The 23,152-nt window shown below is 49.3% G+C and overlaps 1 protein-coding gene across 2 annotated transcripts in view; it reads left to right on the top strand.

The window, feature by feature from the left end:
- SMG5 (SMG5 nonsense mediated mRNA decay factor) overlaps nt 1-23,152 on the top strand; it is a 28,835-nt gene that overhangs the window by 1,686 nt on the left and 3,997 nt on the right. For both annotated transcript variants that reach the window (XR_014575709.1, XM_083813096.1), the window contains exons 2-20: nt 4,798-4,896; nt 5,519-5,642; nt 6,306-6,462; nt 9,285-9,374; nt 10,683-10,772; nt 11,681-11,759; nt 12,314-12,439; nt 12,905-12,973; nt 14,667-14,875; nt 15,018-15,155; nt 16,258-16,959; nt 18,482-18,651; nt 18,941-19,016; nt 19,698-19,873; nt 20,848-21,006; nt 21,235-21,294; nt 21,606-21,765; nt 22,155-22,245; nt 22,842-22,916. Coding sequence is in view for 1 of the 2 variants with exons in the window: in XM_083813096.1 (XP_083669222.1) it covers nt 4,798-4,896; nt 5,519-5,642; nt 6,306-6,462; nt 9,285-9,374; nt 10,683-10,772; nt 11,681-11,759; nt 12,314-12,439; nt 12,905-12,973; nt 14,667-14,875; nt 15,018-15,155; nt 16,258-16,959; nt 18,482-18,651; nt 18,941-19,016; nt 19,698-19,873; nt 20,848-21,006; nt 21,235-21,294; nt 21,606-21,765; nt 22,155-22,245; nt 22,842-22,916 (2,850 nt within the window). In the remaining variant the exon portion in view is untranslated. The remainder of the gene's footprint in view (nt 1-4,797; nt 4,897-5,518; nt 5,643-6,305; nt 6,463-9,284; nt 9,375-10,682; nt 10,773-11,680; nt 11,760-12,313; nt 12,440-12,904; nt 12,974-14,666; nt 14,876-15,017; nt 15,156-16,257; nt 16,960-18,481; nt 18,652-18,940; nt 19,017-19,697; nt 19,874-20,847; nt 21,007-21,234; nt 21,295-21,605; nt 21,766-22,154; nt 22,246-22,841; nt 22,917-23,152) is intronic.

Below are 23,152 nucleotides of genomic sequence, written 5' to 3'. Positions count from 1 at the left end.
GCCGCCTTGCTCGGTGACATCGGGCAGGCCCTTTCATCTCTCCGAGCCTCGTCGCCCTCTTCTAAACTTGCCTCCCTCTGAGAAACCCGGCAAGATCCTCGACTGAAAACACAAAGCACAAAATCTCAGGTTGGAGTGACTAAAAGCTGCTGCCTTGGCGTGCTTCGTCCAGGTTCTTCGTGCTGTTCTTTGCCCTTTGAGGTTAGATGAGGTGGATTTCTTTCTCTTCTTGCGAGGTCGGTGGTAAAATGGCTTAACCCGAGGGGTGGGCTCCGTTAGCGCGCCAGAAACACCTCCGGGGCTGCGGAAGATCCCTCTCTGCTGCCAGACCGAGGCACCCCACCGGATCCCGGGGGTTTTCTCTCCGCATCTGCTGGAGGCTGAGCTAGCGCAGCACAGTGCCTCGCCTCCTGTCGCCTGCTGGGGCGAGCGGAGAGGGCTGGCGAGGACGCGTGTGGCGAAACGGAACGCGTTTTCTTTAAACCTCCTTCGGCGTGCTTTGGGACGGGTTTTCCTCCGCGCTCACAGCGGGTGAGGGAGGCGCGTGGGCAATGATCGCCTGACGAGCGGCGCCTCGCCGCCTTGCTGGAGCTCATGGGCGAGCATCCCTTGACCAGACGTGGGACCGGTCATCAGGGCGAGGAGGAGGAGGTGGTTTTCTTCTTGCGGCAGAATGAGGGGAGGGATTTCTTACGGCGTTTTTGCAGCAGAAGAAGAAAACTACAGCTCCTGGGGATCTCTGTCTCCTTTTAGCTGGAAGCGTTGTGGTTTCAGCGCAGGGTTTATAATATCTGCAGCAGCCACGAATTTTCTTGCTGCCTCGTTGATAGCTCCCCTAGCAAGCTTTCCACCTCAACCAGTCCCTTGACAATTTTTCTCCGTTTCAGCCCGAGGTTCAGTTAGGTGAAACGGCGTCGTACTCTCCTTTAAGAGGCACGTGGCGCTTTGCGCGGTGGCTGACTGCCTCTGGAAACTTTTGGCCGCCAGATTAAAGCGAGCTTTTGAATCCCAGATGTTGCTGAGTGTCACCCAGCTACAGACTGCGCTGGCACGGGCTGAGGTTTGCGGCCGCCTGCTGCGGGAGTCGAGCTCAGGTCCTCGCTGAGTGTCTCTGTTCTGTTCCCTTTGACTCTTCCCCAACCGATAATCCCTGAGTTTCACCTCAGAATGTGGCAACTGGATTACGCTGGCTGCTGTTACGATGTACTTTCTTATTTTAGGGTGACCGGATATTTTTTTTACAGCGTTCTGGGCAGCTGCCAGCTCCAGCGTGGCTTTGCCCTCCTGTTCTCGCCTGCCAGCCTTGTTCTGGGCGGTGTTATTTGCGCGCCGACGCGTGCCAGGGTAAAGTGAAGGGCCGCAGTTCCTCTCCCTGAGAAACGCCGTGCTCCTCCGAGTCTGTGCCTCTTGGTGATGGCATGAAATAAAGAAATAGAGGACAAATAACTCTCCCTGCCGTGTCGCCCCGTCCCGGAGCGGTGGGGACGCATGGAAGGCGTCGGATCGGTTTCTGCCTGGCCGAAGGGGACTCGGCGTCGGACCGGCTCCGCTCTGCTTGGCGTGGCGTGCTGCGCTCGGTTCTTTTAATCGCCTGCTCTCTGATTTGCCACCTCCGCGGTTCCGATGTGCTGCCTGGAAGCAAGCTTTAAACCCAGCAGGCACAAAACCGGTTCCTGAGACGAAATTTGGCCTCTTGACTGCCGCGTAGAACTCAGCCCGTGGTCTCAGCCGCCCGAAGCACAAACGCTAAATAGCGTTTTAATTAGAGCACGGTCTGCAGAGCCTGTATTGGTGTCGCCTAATGCGTTCGAAGCGAGGCTGGCTCCGGTCCCTTTTTGTCCTCCCCGTGTCCCCTTCCCTTCCCGCTGGGTGTCTGATCCTTGCAAGTCACCGCTGGCCATCGCAGACCCCGCTCCTGCCTCTGCCTCCTCCTGGAGCTTGTGCTAATAAGGAGAGCTCGGGGTGTCTGCCTTGTGCCCTACAGGCACCTGCATCCTACGAGGCAAACCTTGCTGCCCTGCGGTTTTTGAGCCACCAAGTTTTTAGGAACCCCCTAAAAAAAATAGCAAAAGGGACCAGTGTCTCCAAGTGGCCGGGTCTGGCTGTTGTGGGAGATAATTGTGAGGCGGGCGCCCTCCCGGATGCCCTCCCCTTGTGCTTGAGGGTCCGGTGAGATACCCTTCAACGTCCCTGGAAGGAAACCTTTCTGTACTTCGCGTCTGGCAGGCGTTTGAGAGCCCCGGTGCGTGTCAGTGGGCTTCTTTCCTTAACTGCTTGGTTGCGTTTTGTAGCCAGCGGTTTTGTATCGTGCTGCCTGCTTGGTAGGCACCAGAAGGGGGGCTCTGGCAAACGCGTTCTGTGTCACTTCCCCAGTGTCCTCCTGCGCAGTGTCAAGATGCGTTTCCGTCGCTGTTGGACTCGAGAGGATCTTTTAACAAGGCTTTATGACACCTTTTTAGGTATTTAAAAAAAAAAAAGAGGCTTGTCCGTGGTGTCAGCTACCGAGCAGTGAGAGAACCTGGACCACGCACCCGTAAAGGAACCTGAGTTTAATAAATGCCAGGAGAAGGGGCCAGCGTTGGGCCTTTGGGTACCGTTAACGTGCACCCGTGGATTTGGACGCGTGGTTTCATGCCTGCACGTGTGACGCTCCCCCAGGGGCTGGCTGTGTCCTTGGGTGCAGGTGCCCGATGCCGGCAGTCGCCACGAAGTCATTTCCCACCTGGTGGCGTCGGTGACGTGCGAGCTGGGGTCCGACACCCGGCAGCTGCCAGTTCTGCGTACGGCCAAAGCATTTTTACAGCCGTTTTGAAGACGGAGAGACTGCCCGTTTTGGGAATAGATCCCAGATTGCCTCTGCTTCTCCCTGGGAATCAAACGAATCGGCAGTTCCCCTTTCTTCTGCTCGCCCTTCTGCACAGGAAACAAATCAGTTCCCCGTGAACAGCGCCGATCGCTTCCCGCTGCAGGAGGGCTTTGGGAGGTAGCGATGGGACGCGAGGCGCAGGTTGCAGTCAGGGTGTGTTTCTTGCCTGCTGCTTTGGGGAGGTGACTTTTGGGGAAGCGAGGGGTGTGTGGAGGTTTATTTTTCTTTTTTTTCCCCCATCGATATGCCGTGAGCTTGGATGAATGCTTCACTGCTTCGTATTCGGCGTCTTAACCTGCCAAAGAAAACGCGTTTTCCTTGCTTGCTTTTCTCGCTCCTGCGAGTGTCGGGTTGTTAGGGATTGCAGAGGGTCTTCACGCCACGTGAGGAAGATGCTAGCGAGCAGAAGTGGCTGTGGGCATCCAGGGTAGTAGCAGACTTCTGGCTAACTTGTACTCTGTTCTCGGTTTTCTCCGTGGTTATTTAGGAAGAAGTCGGTTCCGCTCCGCGGTGTTTCGATCTCCCAAGTCGCCGTGTAGGACAGTCTTCCCTACACTCCTCTCCTTCTGTCAGGTTCTGTGGTTTACCGAAAGCAAATTTTTTTTTTCTCAGTTATTCCTGGCTTCCCAAGACGTAGCATGAGATGGGACACCTCTCGTTGAGTTCCCAGATGGTTGGAAGTGTTGGGTTTTGTTTTTTTTTTCCTTCCTTTGGGTGCAGTGCATTTGGGAGGGAGATCTGCTGTGCTGGTAAGGGGCTGCTGTCTGAAACTGTTACCTTGGAGTGAGACCTGTGGTTTTCAAGGAAGCGCTGACGGTTTCGGTCCGTGCGTATGGTTTTGCACGCTCTTACTCGCAAATGCCACGCGAGTGCCCTGTCCACGACACGACGCCCGTCTGAGAGAAGGACCAGCAGTTCCCCTGCGCTGTGAGCATGGCCAGGGAGTTTGCTTCCTGCAGAGGATGGAGATTTCTCGGGGGGAAACTGGCAGCAGCATCCACCCCTTCTGCCTTGCAGAGGTTGGCTCTGCACAGGCCGGTCTGACCGTGTGCTTGCAGCACATCTGCAGCCTCTTGTTCCGTCAGCTCTGCGAGCGCAGCGGTAGGAGTGATGGAGGAATTGGAGCAAACAAGGAACAGTGGGAAGATGCGAGGTGGAGGGAGAGAACAAGTACCCGGGGGGTTTGATAGCCGACGGCTGGCTTGGCTTGGAGCACACGTTTCTTAAAAGAGGAGCGTGTGGAGTGGAGTAGCTTCAGGAGTCAGTTTATTGACCTCAAGCACAGGCTTAGGGGTGCTCTCTCTCGGTAAAGGGGGGCTTCACGCGGCTGTTCGATTCTGCTTTAGCGACCTGGCCGTGAGATATCGGCGCGAGCGCTTTCTCTCAGCGCTAACGCTTCTCTAAGTCGCTGGTTTTATTTCCTTGTGGTGTCCTGGAATTGTAGGCTGATTTGTTCGCAGCTTCGGACTGTTGGGTGTTGATTTTACATGCGGCGGCATTCCTCCTCAAGGAGAAGTCTCAGGCAGCAACTCACAAAAGTGTTTTTGCACAACTTGGATGCTTCTAGGTGGCTTGTTCTGTCTTCTAGCTGACATTCAGGGGGAAAAGCTGGTAAAAATTTCCTGTTTTAGACTCTTTTGGCATCCCTCTCTTACCTGTCATCTAGAGATCTTTAAGACCTTTAATTAAGGAATCATAGCAACGAAGGTGAGGAAATTTTGGCGAACAAGTTGCTTTCTCTTGTAGATCAGTTGGTAAGGAAGCAGGACTTGGTGGAAGTTTGACTCGCTCTATCAAAACAGCGATCGTTGGGAATTAATTCATTTTACAACGAATGAAATGTGTGGTTCCATGCAGAGACTCCAGACCTTGTAAAATAACCTCAGATAACCCGCGCTGAAGCTCCTCTTTATGTATTTATTCCCTTGCAGAGCAGTGGTAGAGGCTGTTCATCGACTGGATCTCATCCTTGGTAATAAGGCAGCGTATCAGGAAGTGTTCAAGCCAGAGAACATCAGCCTGAGGAACAAGTAAGTTGGGCAGGGCAATCCTTTTTTGTATTTCTTTGGAAAAACCCACGTGGAGTAACACGTGGACGTCTTGAATCAACAGTTTCACAGTGTATTCGCTTTGTGGTGCACCCACTGAGAACGGATTCCTCCAGGTTTTCGGAGCAGAGGCTAGATTTCAGGTATTTGAACAACACCTAGCCCCAGAGTCTGTGGCTGGAGGCTTTCCCAGGTGCCACTATAATACAAATAAGCTGTTGGCTGGTGCCTTCCTTGTAATTATCTTAAAAAAAAAAAAAAAAAAGCGTGATGTAGAAACTTTGTGTGTGTGCGTGATAAATCTTTTATCAGGTTCAGAAGATACCTAGTGGGGTTGTCTTTTCTTTCTAGCCTGTGGTCATAGACAATTTTTTTACATTACTGCAATTTAAGAAGTTACTGGTGGCCAGCTGAGCCCTGGTAACTGGTTCGGTGTAGGCTTTTCCAGATGTTCTTGTGTGGGAGCAACACAAGCTGTGCCATCGCCAGATAGCCTAGCTCATCCATCGTAATCAATTCAGATTTCCCTCGGTTTTGCTCGTGTAGCGGCAGCCGTGTTTGAAGCTGCTGTGGCTAAACACGAATTCTTTGCTGTCTCTCTCAGGCTGCGGGAGCTGTGTGTGAAGCTGATGTTCTTGCATCCAGTGGATTATGGAAGAAAAGCAGAAGAACTGCTCTGGAGAAAAGTTTACTATGAAGTTATCCAGCTCATTAAAACAAATAAAAAGGTAAGTATCTGTTGCTCTGGCATGAGAAAGCCTCTGGCCAGGCAGTGCGCCGGACCAAGTTAAAAGCTTTATTTGCTTGGAGATGTTGTTATCTGAACACCGGGCAGTCCTGAATTTCAGTTGTGGACCTGACATACGCTTTTTGTCTAGCTGTGGGCAGGTGACTTCTAACGATCTGCTGAGAGGGCTGCCATTGCAGAGTACATTCCAGCATCATTTACTTAATTTTTGTCTTCCCAACTTCACAAAACACGTTTTCCATGTAGAATGAGTGCCAGTGATGGACTTATGAGGCTTTGTCAGTGCTGATTTTTTTTTTCCCCCTTAGAATTGATCACTGGAAAATACAAACTATTCACACTGTATTTTCTAATGCTGTGAACTGTCTCCTGGTGAGCTGGTTGTCTGAATGTAATTAAGGCGTGTTCTAACCAGCCACCTTGATTTTACTTTTATTCTTTGTTGCTCCAAGTGTTTCTCCTTCCTGGTGTTGACCCTTAGTAAATACTACTACATAAAACACTGTTGAGCAAGGGGAGGTGCAGAACTGTGCAAAACCAACTAAAGCTGAGCTGCCCACTGGTTTGCTTCATATAACTTGGGTTTCCAGCCTAAAATGTTACCTGGACTGCAGTAACGTCTTTTCACCTCTCTTTCCTCCAGCACATTCACAGCCGCAGCACTCTGGAGTGTGCGTACCGGACTCACTTAGTTGCTGGCATAGGATTTTACCAGCACCTTCTCCTCTACATCCAGTCTCACTATCAGCTGGAGCTGCAGTGCTGTATCGACTGGACGCATGTCACGGACCCTCTAATAGGTTGGTGTTCAGTGTCTGGGGCTGTTGGGGAAGGCCTGGATCCCAGACAGGAGGCTTCCCCTTGTGCTAGTCCATCCTTGTTTCAGCACTCAAGGGGCTGTCTTTTATTTTTCTGATTAGATTGTTATCTGATTAGAACAGCCTGTCCTGTTCTCCCTGTTCTCTTTTCCATAATGCTTTTTTTTTTTTTTTATTTAATACTAAACTCTGGAAGCTAGAAGGGTTTCTAACAGCAAGAAAATTCTGTTAGAAAACCCTTCAGTAAATGTTTGGTGATGGCAGATTTTTATGGAATCACAGAATCATAGAATGGGTTGGAAAGGACCTTAAAGATCATCTCATTCCACACCCGCTTCCACTAGACCAGGTTGCTCAAACCCTCATCCCGCCTGGCCTTAAACACTTCCAGGGATGGGGCAGCTTCTCTGGGCAACCTGCTCTGGTGCCTCACCACCTTCAGAGTAAATCAAAGAATTTCTTCCAAATAATTTGGAGGCTTGGCAGAGTACTTCTGGCTGTACAGATTGTTTTAGAGGAGCTTAATGAAAGCGGACAAATGGGCCGCTGGGGGAACGGGTCCTTGAAATCAACATGTTTTTTTATCAGAATGCCCTACTGACTAGGTGTAAGACACCGTTCCTGCTCTTGGTGCCCCTCTATCTGTACTCCCCCGCGTACTTCCTACTCGTACACATACCACGTGTAGCTTTGAAACTGCCATTGAATCTTGGGCTGAGAAGACGAGGAAGCTCCTATAGCACAGCAAGCTGGGTGTTAGCTGCCTCAGCTAACCACTTCTGTGCATGCCCTTAGCTGCAGGATAATTGGAAGTATCTTAGCTGTTAGGAGAGGAGGAGTACGCGTTCACTGTCTTGAAACAGCTCAAGGCTGTATATGGATTCACATCCTGGATTATCTTGCAATACTTTGTTCATCTTTGCTCCTGGGTTGTGCTCAGCAACCTCAAGGTACCTGTTTCTGTCTGAGGTGAGTCCAGCTGAGAAATGGATCATCCGAATTTTGGGGAACGGTATTAGCAAGGGTTTAAGTGGCGTTTTTCAAGCTAGCAGTGGGGAGGACAACAGAAATCAGAGTCAGTACACCTTTAGCAATAGAACGTTTTAGTTGCTGGGATCCTATTCTTAGCTTCTGGGAGATGATTGTATCATGATCGGCTTTGAAATGTCAGTTGATAAGGCAGATGTCCCTGGCAACTGTTGATTTTAGAAATGTATCTCGGCACGGCAGAATTAATAAATTTTCAAAATGCACATTCTAGATCAGTTTATGCCCTGTGGTGTGATCGCATTTGAAAGGCTCCCTGTATTCAGGTTTCTCAATGTATTTGGGCTCTAGAATTAAAATGATGCAGCAGACAAATATGTAACTTAATAATTCAGATGGAACCTTGCATATCCCGAAAAGATAGACGTGGAAGAATCCCGCACGAACTACAAATTGGGGTGGTGACAACTTGATTGTTATATAAAGGGAAATGAGAAGATTAAAAGGAAAAAGGAAAGGGAGGATAGATCCAGTAGCGTGTTTGGACGCAGCTTTCGAGGCCGTGCGGTGGTGTTGTGTGACTCAGTGCCTGTCGGTAAGTGGGAACCATTCCTCACCGGTCACTTGAGCCTCCAGATATCACTTCCACCCTTTTAAACCAAGCCAAGAGGAAAGCAACTCAGGCTGCAGATTGGACTGATCTTAAAATCTTCCTTTGGGATTCCTGTTTGAGGGATTTTTCTCCTCCAGAAGAGACCTTGGCAACAGGAAGACTAAACCTAGACTGCGTCGGTGACGCTGGGCTTGCCCAGCGGCAGTAAATGAATTCTGGAGAGGAAGGGCAAACGCGGTACCTTTGCCTCCTGAGCTCCAGCTGAACCCACGGGCTGGGGAGAAAGTGCTGATGCGGAGGTGGGAAACTGTGGCTTCCCAGCTGCAGCCCCTCCCGGGGACTGAGCCCCATTTCACAGCTTAAATTAGGTCAGGTCAGCTGGCTGGAGCCTTCCCCTGTTGCTTTTGACACTTTCTACTACCTGAAGTGTTTTTTTTGTTTGTTTGTTTGTTTTTTGTTTTTCCCTGGAGGCAAATTCTCCCTGCCTGGCTGTGGCTGCCCTGCCTGCAACACAGATTTGCTGTCCCGACTTCTCCTTTTTTTACTTCTCTTCCTCCTTTTTTTTTTTTTTTTTTGACAATTCGAAATCCAAATCTCAGTCTTGATACAGAGTTCATTTCCACCTTCAGTGTCAGGGAGGGTATGTCCGCGTTGCATGCTGTCGCCAGGTGCAGGCGTGCTCAGCCTTTGTTCTGGCTTCCAGGGATTTGCGCCAGCTCCTATCCAAAGGCCTCATTAGCCATGCTAACAAAATCAGCCTCTACAGGCCTCATTAGCTTATGCTCAGCGCTGTGTTAACGCGATCACGTGCCTTGTAGACAGGAATTGGCCTTTGTCCTCTCATCTGAGTGCAGGCGTCGCCAGCTCTCTGTGGCATACCTTTAAGGCAAAGTCTGAGCGACGGTCATTCCGGTGACTGCTCGCCACGCCGTGACACGCGCTGCCCCTGATCAGCGGGGAGCTGAAGCGGGGAGGAGGCAAGCATCAGTGTCTACACGGCATTCGTCACCTTTCTGACAGCGAGGATGAACCACTGCTTGCCTGTAAGGGGCCGCAGACGACAGCCCACGGTGTGGTCTGAACGTGTGATCTTGGTTTCCAGCCGGTGAAATGTTGGGGGTCTCAGGCAGGGGCGTGGGCTGCTCGTGTGTCTTTCCAGCTGCCTGTACCCAACGGTGTGTGTGACTTCGTATTTCGCATGTAGGCTGCAAGAAACCCGTGTCTGCGTCGGAGAAGGAGATGGAGTGGGCACAGATGGCATGTCACAGATGTCTGGTTTATCTCGGAGATCTAGGTAAGAGCAGCAGCGTCTTTCAGGGTACCCTTTAGCACATTAAAGCTGGCGCCTGGGCAGCACTGAGCCCGTGACCGTAAGTCACCAGCCGTAGTTACTAGCAGGTGCTGGTTTCTCCTGCACACGTTCATCAGTAAAGGCTGAAATCCTCGCTGATAACAGAACTGCTGCAGATTGCAGGAGCTTTTTGTGTGTGTGCCAGTAGATGAGAATTTTGTGTTTAGCCAACAGCTGCATCTCTGAATGCTGAGGAATGGAAGCCTTTGCTTTCAGTTATGTTGCTTGGATGGTGTGAAGGAAACTCAAAGCGGGCTGATTTCGCAGTTGAGGCTTGCTTTAAGGTTGCCTTACAGAGCCGCTGTCGTGAGAAGTGTGACTGAAAATCAGCTTTGTTAAGCATTATTGTGAATCAGTCCGGAGCGATGGGCCACGGCAAAGCCCCAGGTTCTTTGTCGTTGTGTCTGGCTGTGTGTCATCCTTTCTATGGCAGACCTGTCTGTCCCACAGTCACGACCTCCTGAAGTGTGTGGTAAGTGTGTCAACTTCTCGCTTGATGGTGGACGTGTGGGTGTGAAAGCAGTGAGAAAACACGTAATGGTGTGAAAAACAGCTATTTGAAGTGTGTCATGGGTAAATGTGCTTGACACGCAGCAGCAGCCTTCAAGCTCTTGAAACCTGTTGTGCATTATCGTGCGTGAATCAGCTCAGGAATGCACTGCAAATAAATGTTTCATGGGGGTGGTAAGAGTGACATACCTGGCTGGTGGGAGACAAACGTGCTCGCCTCTTCGCTGTGCTTTCCCCTAAGGTTTCCAAAATGCCTACTTCTGTGTCTGTGATCCACCGCTGCCACCCAAATAAAATTTAGTCTAGCCACGGCCAAGTGTTTTGTGTTTTATTAGGTCAGCTGTCTTGCTTTAGGTTTCACACTGTGCTGTGGTAGAATATAGTCTGTTTGAGGTACTGGGAAATGGAGTACAACACTGAGTTATTTCAAGGAGAAATGAATCAGCACTTAGCACATGGAGGAGAAGAATTTCTTCTTTTTGCTTACATGCTACCACAAGCGTGAAGGGATGTCGCCTTCGCTTGAAATGGCAGGGATTGTAATGTGTGGGACAGTGTAGTTAAGTGTTTCAAACAGGCCTGGGAAGCCCTGGACATTTCTGTGTTTTGCCAAGCTTGGCTCTTGATCGGTACTTCTGGTTTTGGGGTGTTTTTATTTCACAGGGAAACTGCACCTCTTTAGAAGGGAAGAGAAGGTGCTGGCCTCTGATTTCTGATTTGCAGTGTGTGGTTTTCTTTCAGCTCGCTATCAGAACGAACTGGCAGGAGTGGACACAGAGTTGCTGGCTGAGCGGTTTTACTATCAAGCCCTTTCTGTTGCACCGCAAATTGGTGAGTGAGTTACCGTAAATTTTGGTCATTAACATCACGTTTCCCTAACCTAAAAACAATGGTAGTGGTAGCGCCCTGTTCAGGTCTATAACCTGCTGCTGAGAGAGGAGTGCTTTTATTCTCTGGTTAAAATCACTTCCTTCTATGAGAAGCTCTCTCTCGCTGACAAGCCAAACAGAGGAGATAAAGCAAAGGTTGTCTTCCCACATGGCCTCAGCTTACTCATCTGAGAAGGTCAAACTCCATGGATGTGGTAAAACTGTGTTTGGCTAAGAGAAGATCCAGCTGCCCACTGCCAGAAGCAGAGCGTTATTGCTCATCTCTGTGCCTTGCCACTGCCACCTCTAACCCCCAATCTCATGTGTTCCTGTCTCTTTTTAAAGGAACTACTTTACGAGAACACGGTGTGGCAAGAGTTGAGAGGCTGTCTTATCGCAAAAAGGATGTTGTTCCAAAAAGATATTTTCTCTGTGCTGTCTTTGCAGGATTCTTGCTGAGGTGTTTGTTCAGTCTGATCCCAAATACCAAAAACTGACCAACATTTATGTAGTGCAGTGAGGTGGGACAGAACTGTTAAATGCTGACAAGATGTTGTCTATGGCAAGAGGAATACAGTATAACGGAGTCAAGGCCTTGTCATTATTAATACAGAGGTGGAGGAGGAATTGTTTGCTGACACAGCTAGCCAGCAGGAAGGTGCAGAGGATCCAAAAGCACCGTAAAGCCAAAAAAAAAAAGGTGGTGAAAGAATCGAGTAGTCCAGTTCTTTGTACTGCAGCTTTTTAGCATTGTTTGTGCCACCTGTTTTCGCTCTCACATGAAATAGAGTGAGGAAGAAAGGCTCTGCTTTCTAGCAGGGCCATTGGAGGATTCTAAGTTAATTCCGTTGCCCCTCTCTTTCATTACAGGCATGCCTTTTAATCAGCTGGGGACATTGGCTGGGAGCAAATACTACAACGTGGAAGCCACCTATTGCTATTTACGCTGGTGAGTGTCTGCGAGGATCTTGGCTTTCTGGGCAAAGAATCAGTGCACTGTGGGTGCTGATGCCAGATTCTTTTCTCCTTTACTTCGGTCAGGTGGGTTCGTTTCACACTAGGGCAGGACTGATAATAAAAGTGAGCCTTGGTCAGACCGAGCTGTCTTGCTGACCGCTGAACAAACGCACGCAGGGTGGCACTTGGAGGGCAGCGTTTCATCTGAGACCCTGTGCCTGGGCTAGAGAGCCGGGTCTGAAGGGGGAGTGGAAGTGCTGAGTGAGGCACCCGGAACAGTGAGGTGGATGGAATTAAGATACCTGAACATGGCCTTAAGGCACAAATTTAAAAAAGGCGTGTAAACATTGCAGACAGAGCCGTGATGCAGCCCGGAGTGGGATTCACAGATCTCAGTGGGAGTTAAGTTCCTTAGCATGTTCAAACAAAAGCTGGACCTATCTTCGTGTTTAGATGCCTGAATAACTTTCTGGGGAAGTAAAGCCATAGAACGTGAGCAACCTTGTGGCAAAGTAACTCTCGATGTGTTTTGTTTCCATATCTCAGTATCCAGTCTGAAGTGTCCTTTGAAGGTGCCTATGGGAACCTGAAGCGTCTGTACGACAAAGCAGCCAAAATGTATCACCAGCTGAAGAAATGTGAAACCAGGAAGTTGTCTCCAAGCAAGAAACGGTAGGAGGGCAAAGAAAAGGAGAGGGGTGCGGGCTGAGGGTTTGCAGTGACACCAATATCCTACTCTGGGTCAGGAGCAGTGTCTTTCTGGGAAACGGGAACCGGTAGGTCACCCATTTGAGGCAGCAAGTGTTGTCAGAGCTTTGGGAGCCCTAGTTTAGATCCCATTCTAGGTCTCTCAGGTCACAGTCTTAGGAGAGAATATGAAGGCTCTCTAGGTATAGATGTTGAGGTGAGGTAATTCTCACTCTCCCCTGGAGCTGGTGGCTGTACAGGAGTGTTGAGACATGGGTGAAAAGCAGAAATACGTAAACTAACCTTTCTTTCTGCAGTTTCCTCAGAATGTAGTTATCAGTTGAGACCTGATTTACCTATTGGTAGAGCTCTGTTAGCCTTTTCCATCTCAGCGGTGGATACCTGCAGGAGGGTACCTGCTTTACAGTGTTTTCTTCACAATCTTTTTAGGTGCAAAGACATTAAGAGGTTGCTGGTGAGCTTTATGTACCTGCAGAGCCTTTTGCAACCAAAGAGCAGGTAAGGTTATGACAGATTATGTCTTCCATTCATAATTCACGGTAGCAGGCATTCAGAAGGGGAAGAGGCTGTTCCCTGCAGGATAACGGTGCCTGTGCTGAGGCTTTTTGCCAAAAGGTCCCAGCTTTATGAAGTCTGTTTCTGCTGGGAGGTTTTCAGGTGATTCTAAATTAACCCCTTGAAATAAAGCAGGTGGTTTAAAGGGCTAATACACAGACTGCAATTAAATTCATCATGGAATAGCGTAGTTTGGAAGAGACTTTCTAGAGGTTCAGTCTTTTCCCAAAAGTAGGGTCTGCTGTAAAGATAGATTCAAATGTGAAATTAGATGAGGTTGCTCTGGGCCTCAACCAGTTGAGTTTTGAGTGGCTCTGAGGACAGAGATTTCACACCGCTCTGGTTCCCCTTCCAGTCTTTCACCACCTTTACTGTGGAGGGTTTTTTATTTTCCTTCACTGCAACTTGTGCCTGTTGCTTCCCTTCTTTTTGCTGTGCGCCATGGAGGAGAGTCCTCTGGCTCAGTCCCTTAACACCACCTATTTGGCATCTGAAAACGAAGTTTATACCTCCCTAAACCTTCCCTTCTTCAAACTGAACAAACTTAGTTCTCTTTGTCTCTTCTCATACATCGTGTGCTGTGTTACCCTTGCAGTCCTCTGCTGGACTATGTCCACTTTGTCAGTATCTTTATTTTTTTTTAACTGGGGACCCCAAAACTAGAGGCAGTACTCCAGATACCATTTCACAAGTGCCAAACAGAGAAGAACAATGATTTTGTTCAGTGTGCTGGCTATGCCCTTGCTGATGTAGCCCAGCATGGGGTTAGCATTCAAATATTGACTTATACCAGAGAAGAAATTCAAGGCTCATTTAATATCCACTTAATGAATATTTAGTGCATTAAAAAACAGGAAATCACTTTAATTTCCCGGTTATATTGTCCCCCGAAAAGGATTTGCTAGATGTTTTGCAGACAGGTGTGGTTTTGTTGCTTTTTTTTTTGGTAAGGAGGAGACTCCTGTAGCCCATTATACTGAAAACCATGTGTGCTTCATTTGAAGTAGCTAATAGCTACAGAAAAATGTTCTTGCGGGGCTGTGAGTTAGAGCCAGGGGAGGAGAGAAAACAGAGTCCCTAACGTGTGTGCTGCGATGCAATCCTTTTAACTGAGCAGTGGATCTGAAACTTTTGCTGTCTGTAACATTGAAGTGCCCCGTTCCTTAATGGCTACTGCCTGAGCTCCCAGGAAAAAAGTCATCCAGTGGTTATTTAGGTTAGATATAAAGTGGTTTTGAGATCTTTGAATTACAGGAGGTGTGCAGATAAGGACTGTGTTTGTTCCTGTGCTAGTCTGCAGGAGTGTCACTTTGGGCCTGGGACTCGACGCGTGAGTCCACCTGCTGGCCCCATCCCACCCCATATTTTTTCTGGTGACCCACCTCTTTGCAAGGACGTGCCCTGGTTATAGTTTATCTTTAATTTATCAGCTTTGGAGAGGAAAGTGTAATCTGATTCATCCCGCTTGCTTCTCATACCTGTTGTTGCCTGCGTTATGTTCCCATTTGCTTTATCTTCCTAGGGCAAAGGATCGCCGAACTGTAGCTTCTGCCAGTTTTGGTCAGCCTCCACACAGTCATTGCCAGGAGTTTGGGTCTTGAATAATAATTTGTGTTAATTTTTTCTTCTTGTTAAGCTCTCTGGATTCTGAGCTGACATCACTCTGCCAGTCTGTACTGGAGGATTTCAATCTGTGCTTGTTCTACCTGCCTTCTCCTCCTAATCTGAGCTCAACCAGCGAAGATGAAGAAGAGTATGAGAGTGGCTACTCCTTCCTTCCCGATCTCCTGATCTTCCGCATGGTGATCATCTGCTTTATGAGTGTTCACAGCCTCAAGAGGGCAGGTAACCAGTGCCATTCAGCCATTCAGAAATCAAGTGATACGATAACAGTCAGCAGTCCAATTAGTCAGAAGAAGTCTTAGTTGGCACTCGTGTTTGGGCTAGTGGTCAGTCTCCTCTGCCTCATTAAGCTGTCTTGTTGCAGGTTCAAAGCAGTACAGCGCAGCCATTGCTTTCACGCTGGCCCTCTTCTCTCACCTGATCAATCACGTCAATATTCGCCTGCAGGCAGAGCTAGAAGAAGGGGAAAATCCAGTCCCAGCCTTTCAGAATGATGGCACAGGTAAGAGGACGGAGGTGGTACTAAGCTGGGTCTCCCCACTTGCATGTCGATAAGGGGGTGGCTTTTACTTTCCTTTCCTAAATCTCCTGGACATGGGTTTTGTAGCATCGTGCCTGAGTGGTGCTAGAAGCATCTCGATCTTTGACTGCTGGGCTGCAATCCACAGAGACGGGTAATTTGTGGAGACAGTCTCTACTTGGATGCTCTCAGTGAGTAGAAGAATCCTCATAGGACAGAAGGGTTGCTTGCTTCCTTGAAAGGAGTTACGGTTTTGTGTCTTTTGGCAGCTTGTTCATCATCTATTTACCCCAGTCTGTGCTGCTTATGTTCTGTCTGCGTTCACTGTTATTTGCTGGACTCTTTTTCTCTTCCACTGAGGTGATCTCAGGTAAAACACCTGGGCAGAGCAGTTTGTGGGGGAGCAGGCCCTACTCTTCACGCCTCAGCTCTGTTCAGACAAAAGCAGATCTTTAGTTGCCGGTGGAGCCTGTTGAGCAGAGAATAAAACCACTTAATCTTTCCCCTCCAAACAGTCAATTTGTACCATTTCACAGAATGCAAGACTAGAGTTTTCCTGGCCAAAAGCAACAGTGAACGACTCCTCCCCTGCCTGGGTTTTGAAGCTGGCAGGGTGACAAAGGGCTGCTGGAAAGGCTCGGAGCATGTTGGTCGAGGAAAGGGATTAGGTCAACTCGGTCTGGTTCTGAGGTGGAGAGGCTGGTTCCATCAAGGTGACTGGCACACGCCCCTGCCCTGCTAGGTGGGTCACTTGGCTCTCAGACTTCAGAAAGCCGGGGAAAAGATTTAAGATTCAACTGTGTGTTTTATGCCGCTTTGGCAACGTTCAGCATGGAGGCTGCCTGATAACGGAGCAGCACAGCTTGGGCTGTAGGAATCCAGGCTTCTCAAGTCTTTCCGGCTGCCCTTTTAGAGCGTGAGTCATTCTCTCAGGGTTGTCATTACTTCTCTTTCTGGTGAAAGACAATAATAGAAGTGACGGCTGAAATTTGCGCTGCTGGTTCCCCTGGCTCAGGGCTGGCAAGCAGCTTGTGTGAGACATCGGTGCTTTTCTAACTTGTGGCCTCATTTTAAATGTCTGCAGATGACCAGGAGCCACGGGAGCCTTTGAACTCGATTGAGAAAGAAGCCGAAGCTGAGTTGGCCAATCATCAGCCCAAAGAGGAACAACGGAAGAATGACTGCAAGAAAAGCAAGAAATACTCTCGCCTCTCTTGTTTGCGTCGCCGTCGCCACCCCCAGAAGGTGGATGAGAGTGACCTGAGCGAGGGCTTTGACTCTGACTCCAGCCAGGGCTCTACAAAGGGCAGCGATGGCTCAGAAAGTGGCTCAGAGAAGAGTGATGAGGAAGCAGAAGCTGCTTTTGATGTGGAGACGGACTCTGACATGAACAGCCAAGAATCTCGGTCCGACTTGGAGGACATGGAAGATGATCCGGGTGAGGAGGGAAGCAGCCGAGGCAAAAGTGGGCCCAAAGAGGCCTTAAAAAACTGTGTAGATGGCAGTGGGCTTGGGGACTCTAAGATCCCAAGCATCTCTAAAACTGAGACCCCAGATTCAGCAGTGAATGGACCCGTTTCCCTGAGCACTAACGACGCGAGCATAGCCAGTAATCTCCAAGCGATGTCCACCCAGCTGTTTCAGACCAAACGCTGCTTTCGCTTGGCTCCCACTTTCAGCAACATCCTTCTGAAACCAAACAGCGAGCCAGCTGTCTTAAAGGATGGACTAGACAACAAGCCATGCGTCAATGGAGATCTGGAGAAACCCAGCTTGGCAGAGCAAGGTAAGGATTAGCGCGCTCGTTGAAAACATGTTGTGCTTCTGGGTAGAGGGCTGCGAGCTTGGAGCGGTCTGTTTGCTAAAATCCACCCCCTTCTATCCTGCAAGTTCTCCTTCGGCCAGGTTTGGGTGAGCAGGTTGCCCACGTACCGTCCAAGTCTGGGGCTGGGTGTTTCCTGGAGGAGCTTTGCTCCTATTGCCTGGCATCTAGGATCACACGCAGTTGAGCAAAGGAGACACCTGCAGCCAGCCAGCGCTAGCTGTTGTTCTGCTCAGCAGGCACAGTAATAATTCGAGCCAGGTGCTGAGCACCTCTGATAGCACTGGGGATAATTCCAGCAGGGATTACAAGTCTGGATTACCTTCCTCTTTCCCACGTGAAACCTCTGTAATCAGATCCTTCCCAGTGCAGACGCAGTCGAGGAAGTTTTCCGTGAGCCGTCACGTTACCAACTCTGCAAAGCTGTTGTAATAGCTTGCCTGGAAGCCGTGTCCTAGGTGCATGCAAGAGGAGTTGAGGGCCACTTTCTGTGACCCTCTGGACGCTGCCACGCTGAATTCAGTGTTGAACCAAACTGCAGATGCACAGCAGGTGGAGCTGTAATTTCTCTGTTACCGTACCATTTATGCAACTGAGTAATGTTCTGGGAAAAAACAGCTTGGAAGGGAGATCTGATGCACTACAGGGCGTTGTTTGTATTTCAGATAAAACCACATGGGCCTGTTCAGTCTTGTTTGTCGTTCCTCCCTGCTTCCCTGGAGCAAGGAAACATTTCTGCGTCACGCTGCCAGACTCAATGGGCCTGATTCAGGCTCCGCCTGGGTTAGGATTTGAAGGGGAAGTATTAGGTCGTGTTAGCAATTTGTGACTCCCAGCTTTGCGTTGTAGCCACTTGAAAGAGTTTGGGGGAAAGAAAGAAACAAAGGGGGTTTGGTCTGTTTAACATTTTCCTTTATATATTCAGTGGGCTATGCAGAAGCTGCAGATCCAGAAATGTATCTGAATCGTGTGGCTGTGTTGCCTTTATAGATGTAGAAAGTGAGAGGATGAATTAATCCGTGTGCTTTTTGGCTTGGAGCTCCCCTTCCCTCAGCTGTGCTGTTTCAAAACTTGGGCTAGTTGATGGTTTTAACACTCTGTTGGGGGTGGTTTCTGAATAAATTGCTTCCTTCCTTTTTGATTCTGAGCATTTATTGAATGATAATTGCTGAGCTAATGGACAGAAGCGACTGTGCAATTAAAATAAGGGACCGTAGTAGAACACAGTTGATTCCACGCTTGCTGCTACCTTGATGTCAGGTCACTCGTGTAGCTGGCCTGCAGTTGTCGTCAAGGGATGTTACTGTGCCCTGGATGCTGGCTTTGAGATCCTCGGGTCTGCAGAACGACAAAATTGCAAAACGTATTCAATATTTAAGTTCCCCTGGCTCATAAAATAATGAGCCATTATTTTATGGCCCATTATTTTATGATATGGGGGGGTTTAATGCCTGCCATCATCTTGTTTTTCCTTTTATTTTTCCAGATGACATATCCGACTCTGAGGAAAGCATTTCAAGTAACAAATCCTGCAGGAACGAGCGATCCCTTCAGGAGAAGCTAGAGATCGTGACCAACGAGGGGCTGCTTCTCACTGTCAAGGTGTTCCTGGACTGGCTGAGGACAAACACAGACCTCATCATCATGTGTGCTCAGGTGGGAACTGGGCTCGGTGTTTGGTCCAAGGCTGCGTCTGTTCAGATCCCCTGGGCTGGGCTGGGCTGCTGAGGGCATATTGAAACCGTTGGCCCAGTCTTGGACAGAAGGTGAGGTTCCACGCCCCACCAGCTGAATTAAGATCATTGTGGCCTCAGGAAGCATAGTGAAGTTTATGTTTTTAAAGCATTTTGAGGTCTGTGAAAGATAACGGGAAGCCCACGTGGCCTGGTTATTGCATACATCTATCCTGACGTTTCCTGTGGCCTTTTGTGTTTTGTTCCTGCAGAGCTCTCAGAGCCTGTGGAACAGGCTGTCTGTGCTCCTGAACCTTCTGCCTTCTGCTGCAGACCTGCAGGAATCAGGTACGGGAGAAGGAAAGGGCAACGTAGTGTTTCAGCAAGCCTAGTCCTCGGTGATTTTTCCATGTTTCCAGTAGCAGTTTGCTTTAAGCCCAATGTGAAGTGACTTATTCCATGTGTTATTTTCTTATTTAAGCACCTCTCCAGTTAAATACTGTCCTGTAGACTTCAGCTCCATTAATCCATTATATAGGGCTGACTATAACCAAAACTCTTGCACCCGTGTGCGTGAAGTCCTTGTGTGGCCAACCTGATGGGAATTGCCAAGACCGTAAGTAAGGGTCCGATTCCATCGTGGCAATCATGGAAATCAGTTTTCAACCTTTGGATGCTCATGATGTGCCCTGTACCTCAGCCTAAAAATCCATGTGGGTGTTAGGAAGCATAGTTTCGAGGGATTCTTGTTTTTTGGAAGGAATGGGAAGGCTGACCCTCCAAACTACAGCTTTTCTGAAAAGAGAAGAGTACCTCAGCAGGTTGTTTGGACCAGTTACTCTTCGTATTGTGGGTGGCCTTTTTGTTAGCAGTGTTCCTCCCCCAGCACATGTTCACAGTACATATGTAATTATAAACCTCCGCCCTTGTTCATTGCGCATTATGTGCCTTAGAGCATTTTTCCCTCTGTCTCTGCATCAGTTGTTTCAATCAGCATATATTGGTATGCTTTTCCTCCCTCCTTTCCAGGACTGGACCTTTGTAATGAAGTCAAGGACATGCTGAGCGGCGCTGAGCTGCCAGACCTGCACACCAACTTGCTGCTCCCAGAAGATGTGGCCCTGCGAAATCTGCCCCCTCTGAAAAATGCACACAAGAGGTTTAACTTTGAGCAGGACCGACCAATTTTCTCAGCAGTGGAGGAGGTGAGTCAGGGTAAATCCTGAATCTTGGCATGAACTGCGTTTGCCTTTCTGGAAGTGCAGGTGAAGATCTAGTTCTTTTTATTACCAGAACAGACCCCAGAGTGATTCAAACCTCTGAGTCTGAGTTCATGTTGTTATTGGTGGTTGCTGAAGTCGTCTGTGTCCAAAAAACCAGCGTGCCTTCCCTTCCCTTCTCTGTCAGACTCATTATGAAAGGAAGCGCAGTCACATGTCAGCGTTGCTGCATGAAATCCCCTGACCTCTCTGTCTGGACAGAAGAGTTTTATCTCTGCCCTGCCTTGGACGAAAGGGTCAGAGTTGCAGGATACATCCTGTGATCCTACTCAAGAAAATGCAGAAGTTAGTGAAATCTTATGTTTCGTGGCACTGTGCGCCCTCACAGAGCACTTCTGTCTGTTTTCCCAAATGTAAAGGACCAAGGCGATAATTTTGGGGTAGTGTAGCTGTCTTCAGAAAAGAAAAAAAAACAAACAACTGTTCTTCTGTTTTGCATTGCTGGACTAGCCTGCTTCCTTCGGGGTGGGGAATATGCTAACGTCGTAACCCCGTGGTGTTAACTCACAGTCCAGCTGGGTGAGGTCTTGAACGTCATCTCAACCTGCTGGGGCAGCTGGAGCAAAGAACATCAATGTCACGTCCCATGTGAGCTCACCTTTTGCTGCCTTCTCCCAGCAGCACAACAAAGAGTAGTGCCTGCCCCCAAAATAAGTGTAGAGGTTGTAGTTTCATTTGATTTCTTTTCCCAGCTTGAGCAGAGATTTCTGAGGGGAAGCCTGTGGATGTTTCCTGGAGCTTTCTTGAGCTGGGGAAACCCAGGCTGCGAACACCAAACACTTCTCAGCTCTCTGGCCAACTGTAGACTTTCCCGCAGCCCTCTCCACGTGTCTCTCTATTCAGCAGCACATTTTCATCAGAAATGTGTCCTTTGAGGGTTGTTTTCTGCTTCTTTGCAGTCTGTTGTTCGGATTTGCTGCATTCGGAGCTTTGGCCACTTCATTACCCGCCTGCAGGGCAGCATCCTGCAGTTCAACTCAGAGCTTGGGATCTTCATCAGCATAGCACAGTCAGAGCAAGACAACTTGCTGCACCAGGCCCAAGCCCAGTTTCACATGGTGAGTTGGCAGAGGCGGGCTAATTCTCTCTGCTTGGCACAATTTCCTATATGGTTCCTATTAAATCGGAACTATAGTCACAGATTTGGGGTTGGAGTTGGAAGTTTTGCTCCTGTTACCCTCCAAAAGCTACTCAGGTGTCCCCTTTTCACCCTGTTCCTGGAAGTGGGTGCTTGTGTCAGTTTGTGTTTCCTGCTAATTGATTTGGAAGCTTGTTTTTGTAACTAGGCTGCAGAGGAAGCTCGTCGGAACAGGCTGATGAGAGATATGGCTCAGCTTCGACTGCAGGTAGGAGGTCTTTGGTTGCTGTCTAAACACTGGCAGAATGATGCCCCTGAAATGTCTGAAACTGGGAAGGGAGGAGGGAGATCTCCCTCTCTTTCTCCCGTTCCATGCAGAAGTAGGAAGTCTTCTCTGCACGAGACAGACGTGATGGGTGGGATGGAACTGACCACTTCCAGCTCTCTGCTTCCTGCACAACTTCTCTGTGCTGGAAGGTTGGAAGGGCCGGATGGAGCACTGTGAGGGAAATGTTGCCTCCTTTGATCGTTCGGTTCAGCGTAACGTAAAGCGAGTGTCTCTGCGCGTGTGTTTTTCAGCTGGAGGTTTCTCAGCTGGAGGGGAGTCTCCAGCAGCCCAAAGCACAGTCAGCCATGTCTCCTTACCTTGTCCCGGACACCCAGGCCCTCTGCCAGCACCTGGCTGTTGTCAAGCAGTTGGCCACCAGCGGGAGGTTCATAATCATCATCCCTCGAATAGGTACGGGAGCTCTGCTTCGTGTCACGCAGCTGAGCCTGCCTGCCCCCCACTCCCTCATTGCCGGGAAGCAAGCGCTGTGAGCCAAGGTGGCTGCCTCCCATCCTGCTGCTGCTGTCCTTTAGAACGGCTGCGGCAGCTGAAACACGGTGTCTGCGTGTCCCTTTTGGGGCTTGCTTTATGTGTGGCTCATGCTTGGGATCTAACATGGTGTATCAAAAAAAAAATAATAATAGAGAGAGGCCCTGTTCACCCTCCCCTTTGCATCCCGTCCCAGCAACTGCTGCTGTGGAGAGAGAGTTCCGTGGGATGAGAAATTCCTGACACATCTGGATTAGCTTGCAGAAGTGTAGCTGTAAGCCAGATGTCTTTGTTTCTTTTTTTTCTGTTAGTGATCGATGGCTTAGACTTCCTGAAAAAGGATAACGCAGGTGCTCGAGACAGCATCCGGTATCTGGAGGCAGAATTTAAAAAGGGAAACAGGTGAGAATGGGAGAGTGATGCGCTTTGCCCTTGGTTTTGTAACGGGGGTATTGGGGGATGGAAGAAGACATCAGAGGTGGGAGCAAGCTGTGCGCCCCTTAGAGCAGAGTGAGGAGTGGGCCAAGGGAAAGCCGGGCCTCAGGAATGCACTTGGCAAGGGGGGAGGTGGTGAAGTAACAGATTTGGCAGCTGGTTCTCCAGATGGGCTTGTAGTTGCTGCTTGGCCATGAAATGTGGCCGCTTCTGAGGAGCGGAGTCGCAGCTCTTTGTCAGTATTGCCCGGGTTTGCTGCAGCAGGACAAACGACAGCACTTCTGCAAAGACAAACTGCACCTCCAAGGCCTGTGTCGGGGCTGGCAGCTGTCGAAACACTTGCGGGATTTGTGAAGTGCACGCAGCCACGGCGATGAGAGGGGGGAGGTGGTCTGAGGGGTTTCACAAGGGATTTCTGGAGCCGTCCTTTAGGTATTATTCTGGTTGATAAAAGCCAGCATTGCCAAAGGTGCCTGGGGACCCTGGTAGACCTGTTGTAGGGCATTGACTTCAGTCTGTGCGACAGTCTCCGTGTGAGCTCAGTGACTCTGATCTTTCCTTAGATACATTCGTTGCCAGAAAGATGTCGGGAAGAGCTTTGAGAGGCATAAATTGAAGAGACAAGATTTAGAAGCCTGGTAAGATGACAGCATCTGGAGATGTCTGAGCCTGATTCCCAGCAGGCAGGTGGTTCTGGAGAGAAGTGTTAGCGCTGGGACCAGTCATACAGCTTGCTTGATTTGATGCTCTGTGTGGGTGACGGTCAAATTCCCCAGAGAGAGTGGTAGGGCGTCCATCTGTGCATCGTGTGTAGCACCAAACGCTTCTGGCCCTAAGAAGGGTCTCAGAAAAGCCCTCAACAGGCAACAGAGAA

The sequence above is a fragment of the Anser anser genome, assembly GCF_964211835.1.
Source record: "Anser anser genome assembly, chromosome: 28".
NCBI lineage: Eukaryota > Metazoa > Chordata > Aves > Anseriformes > Anatidae > Anser > Anser anser.
This window is presented reverse-complemented; position numbering and strand designations above follow the sequence as displayed.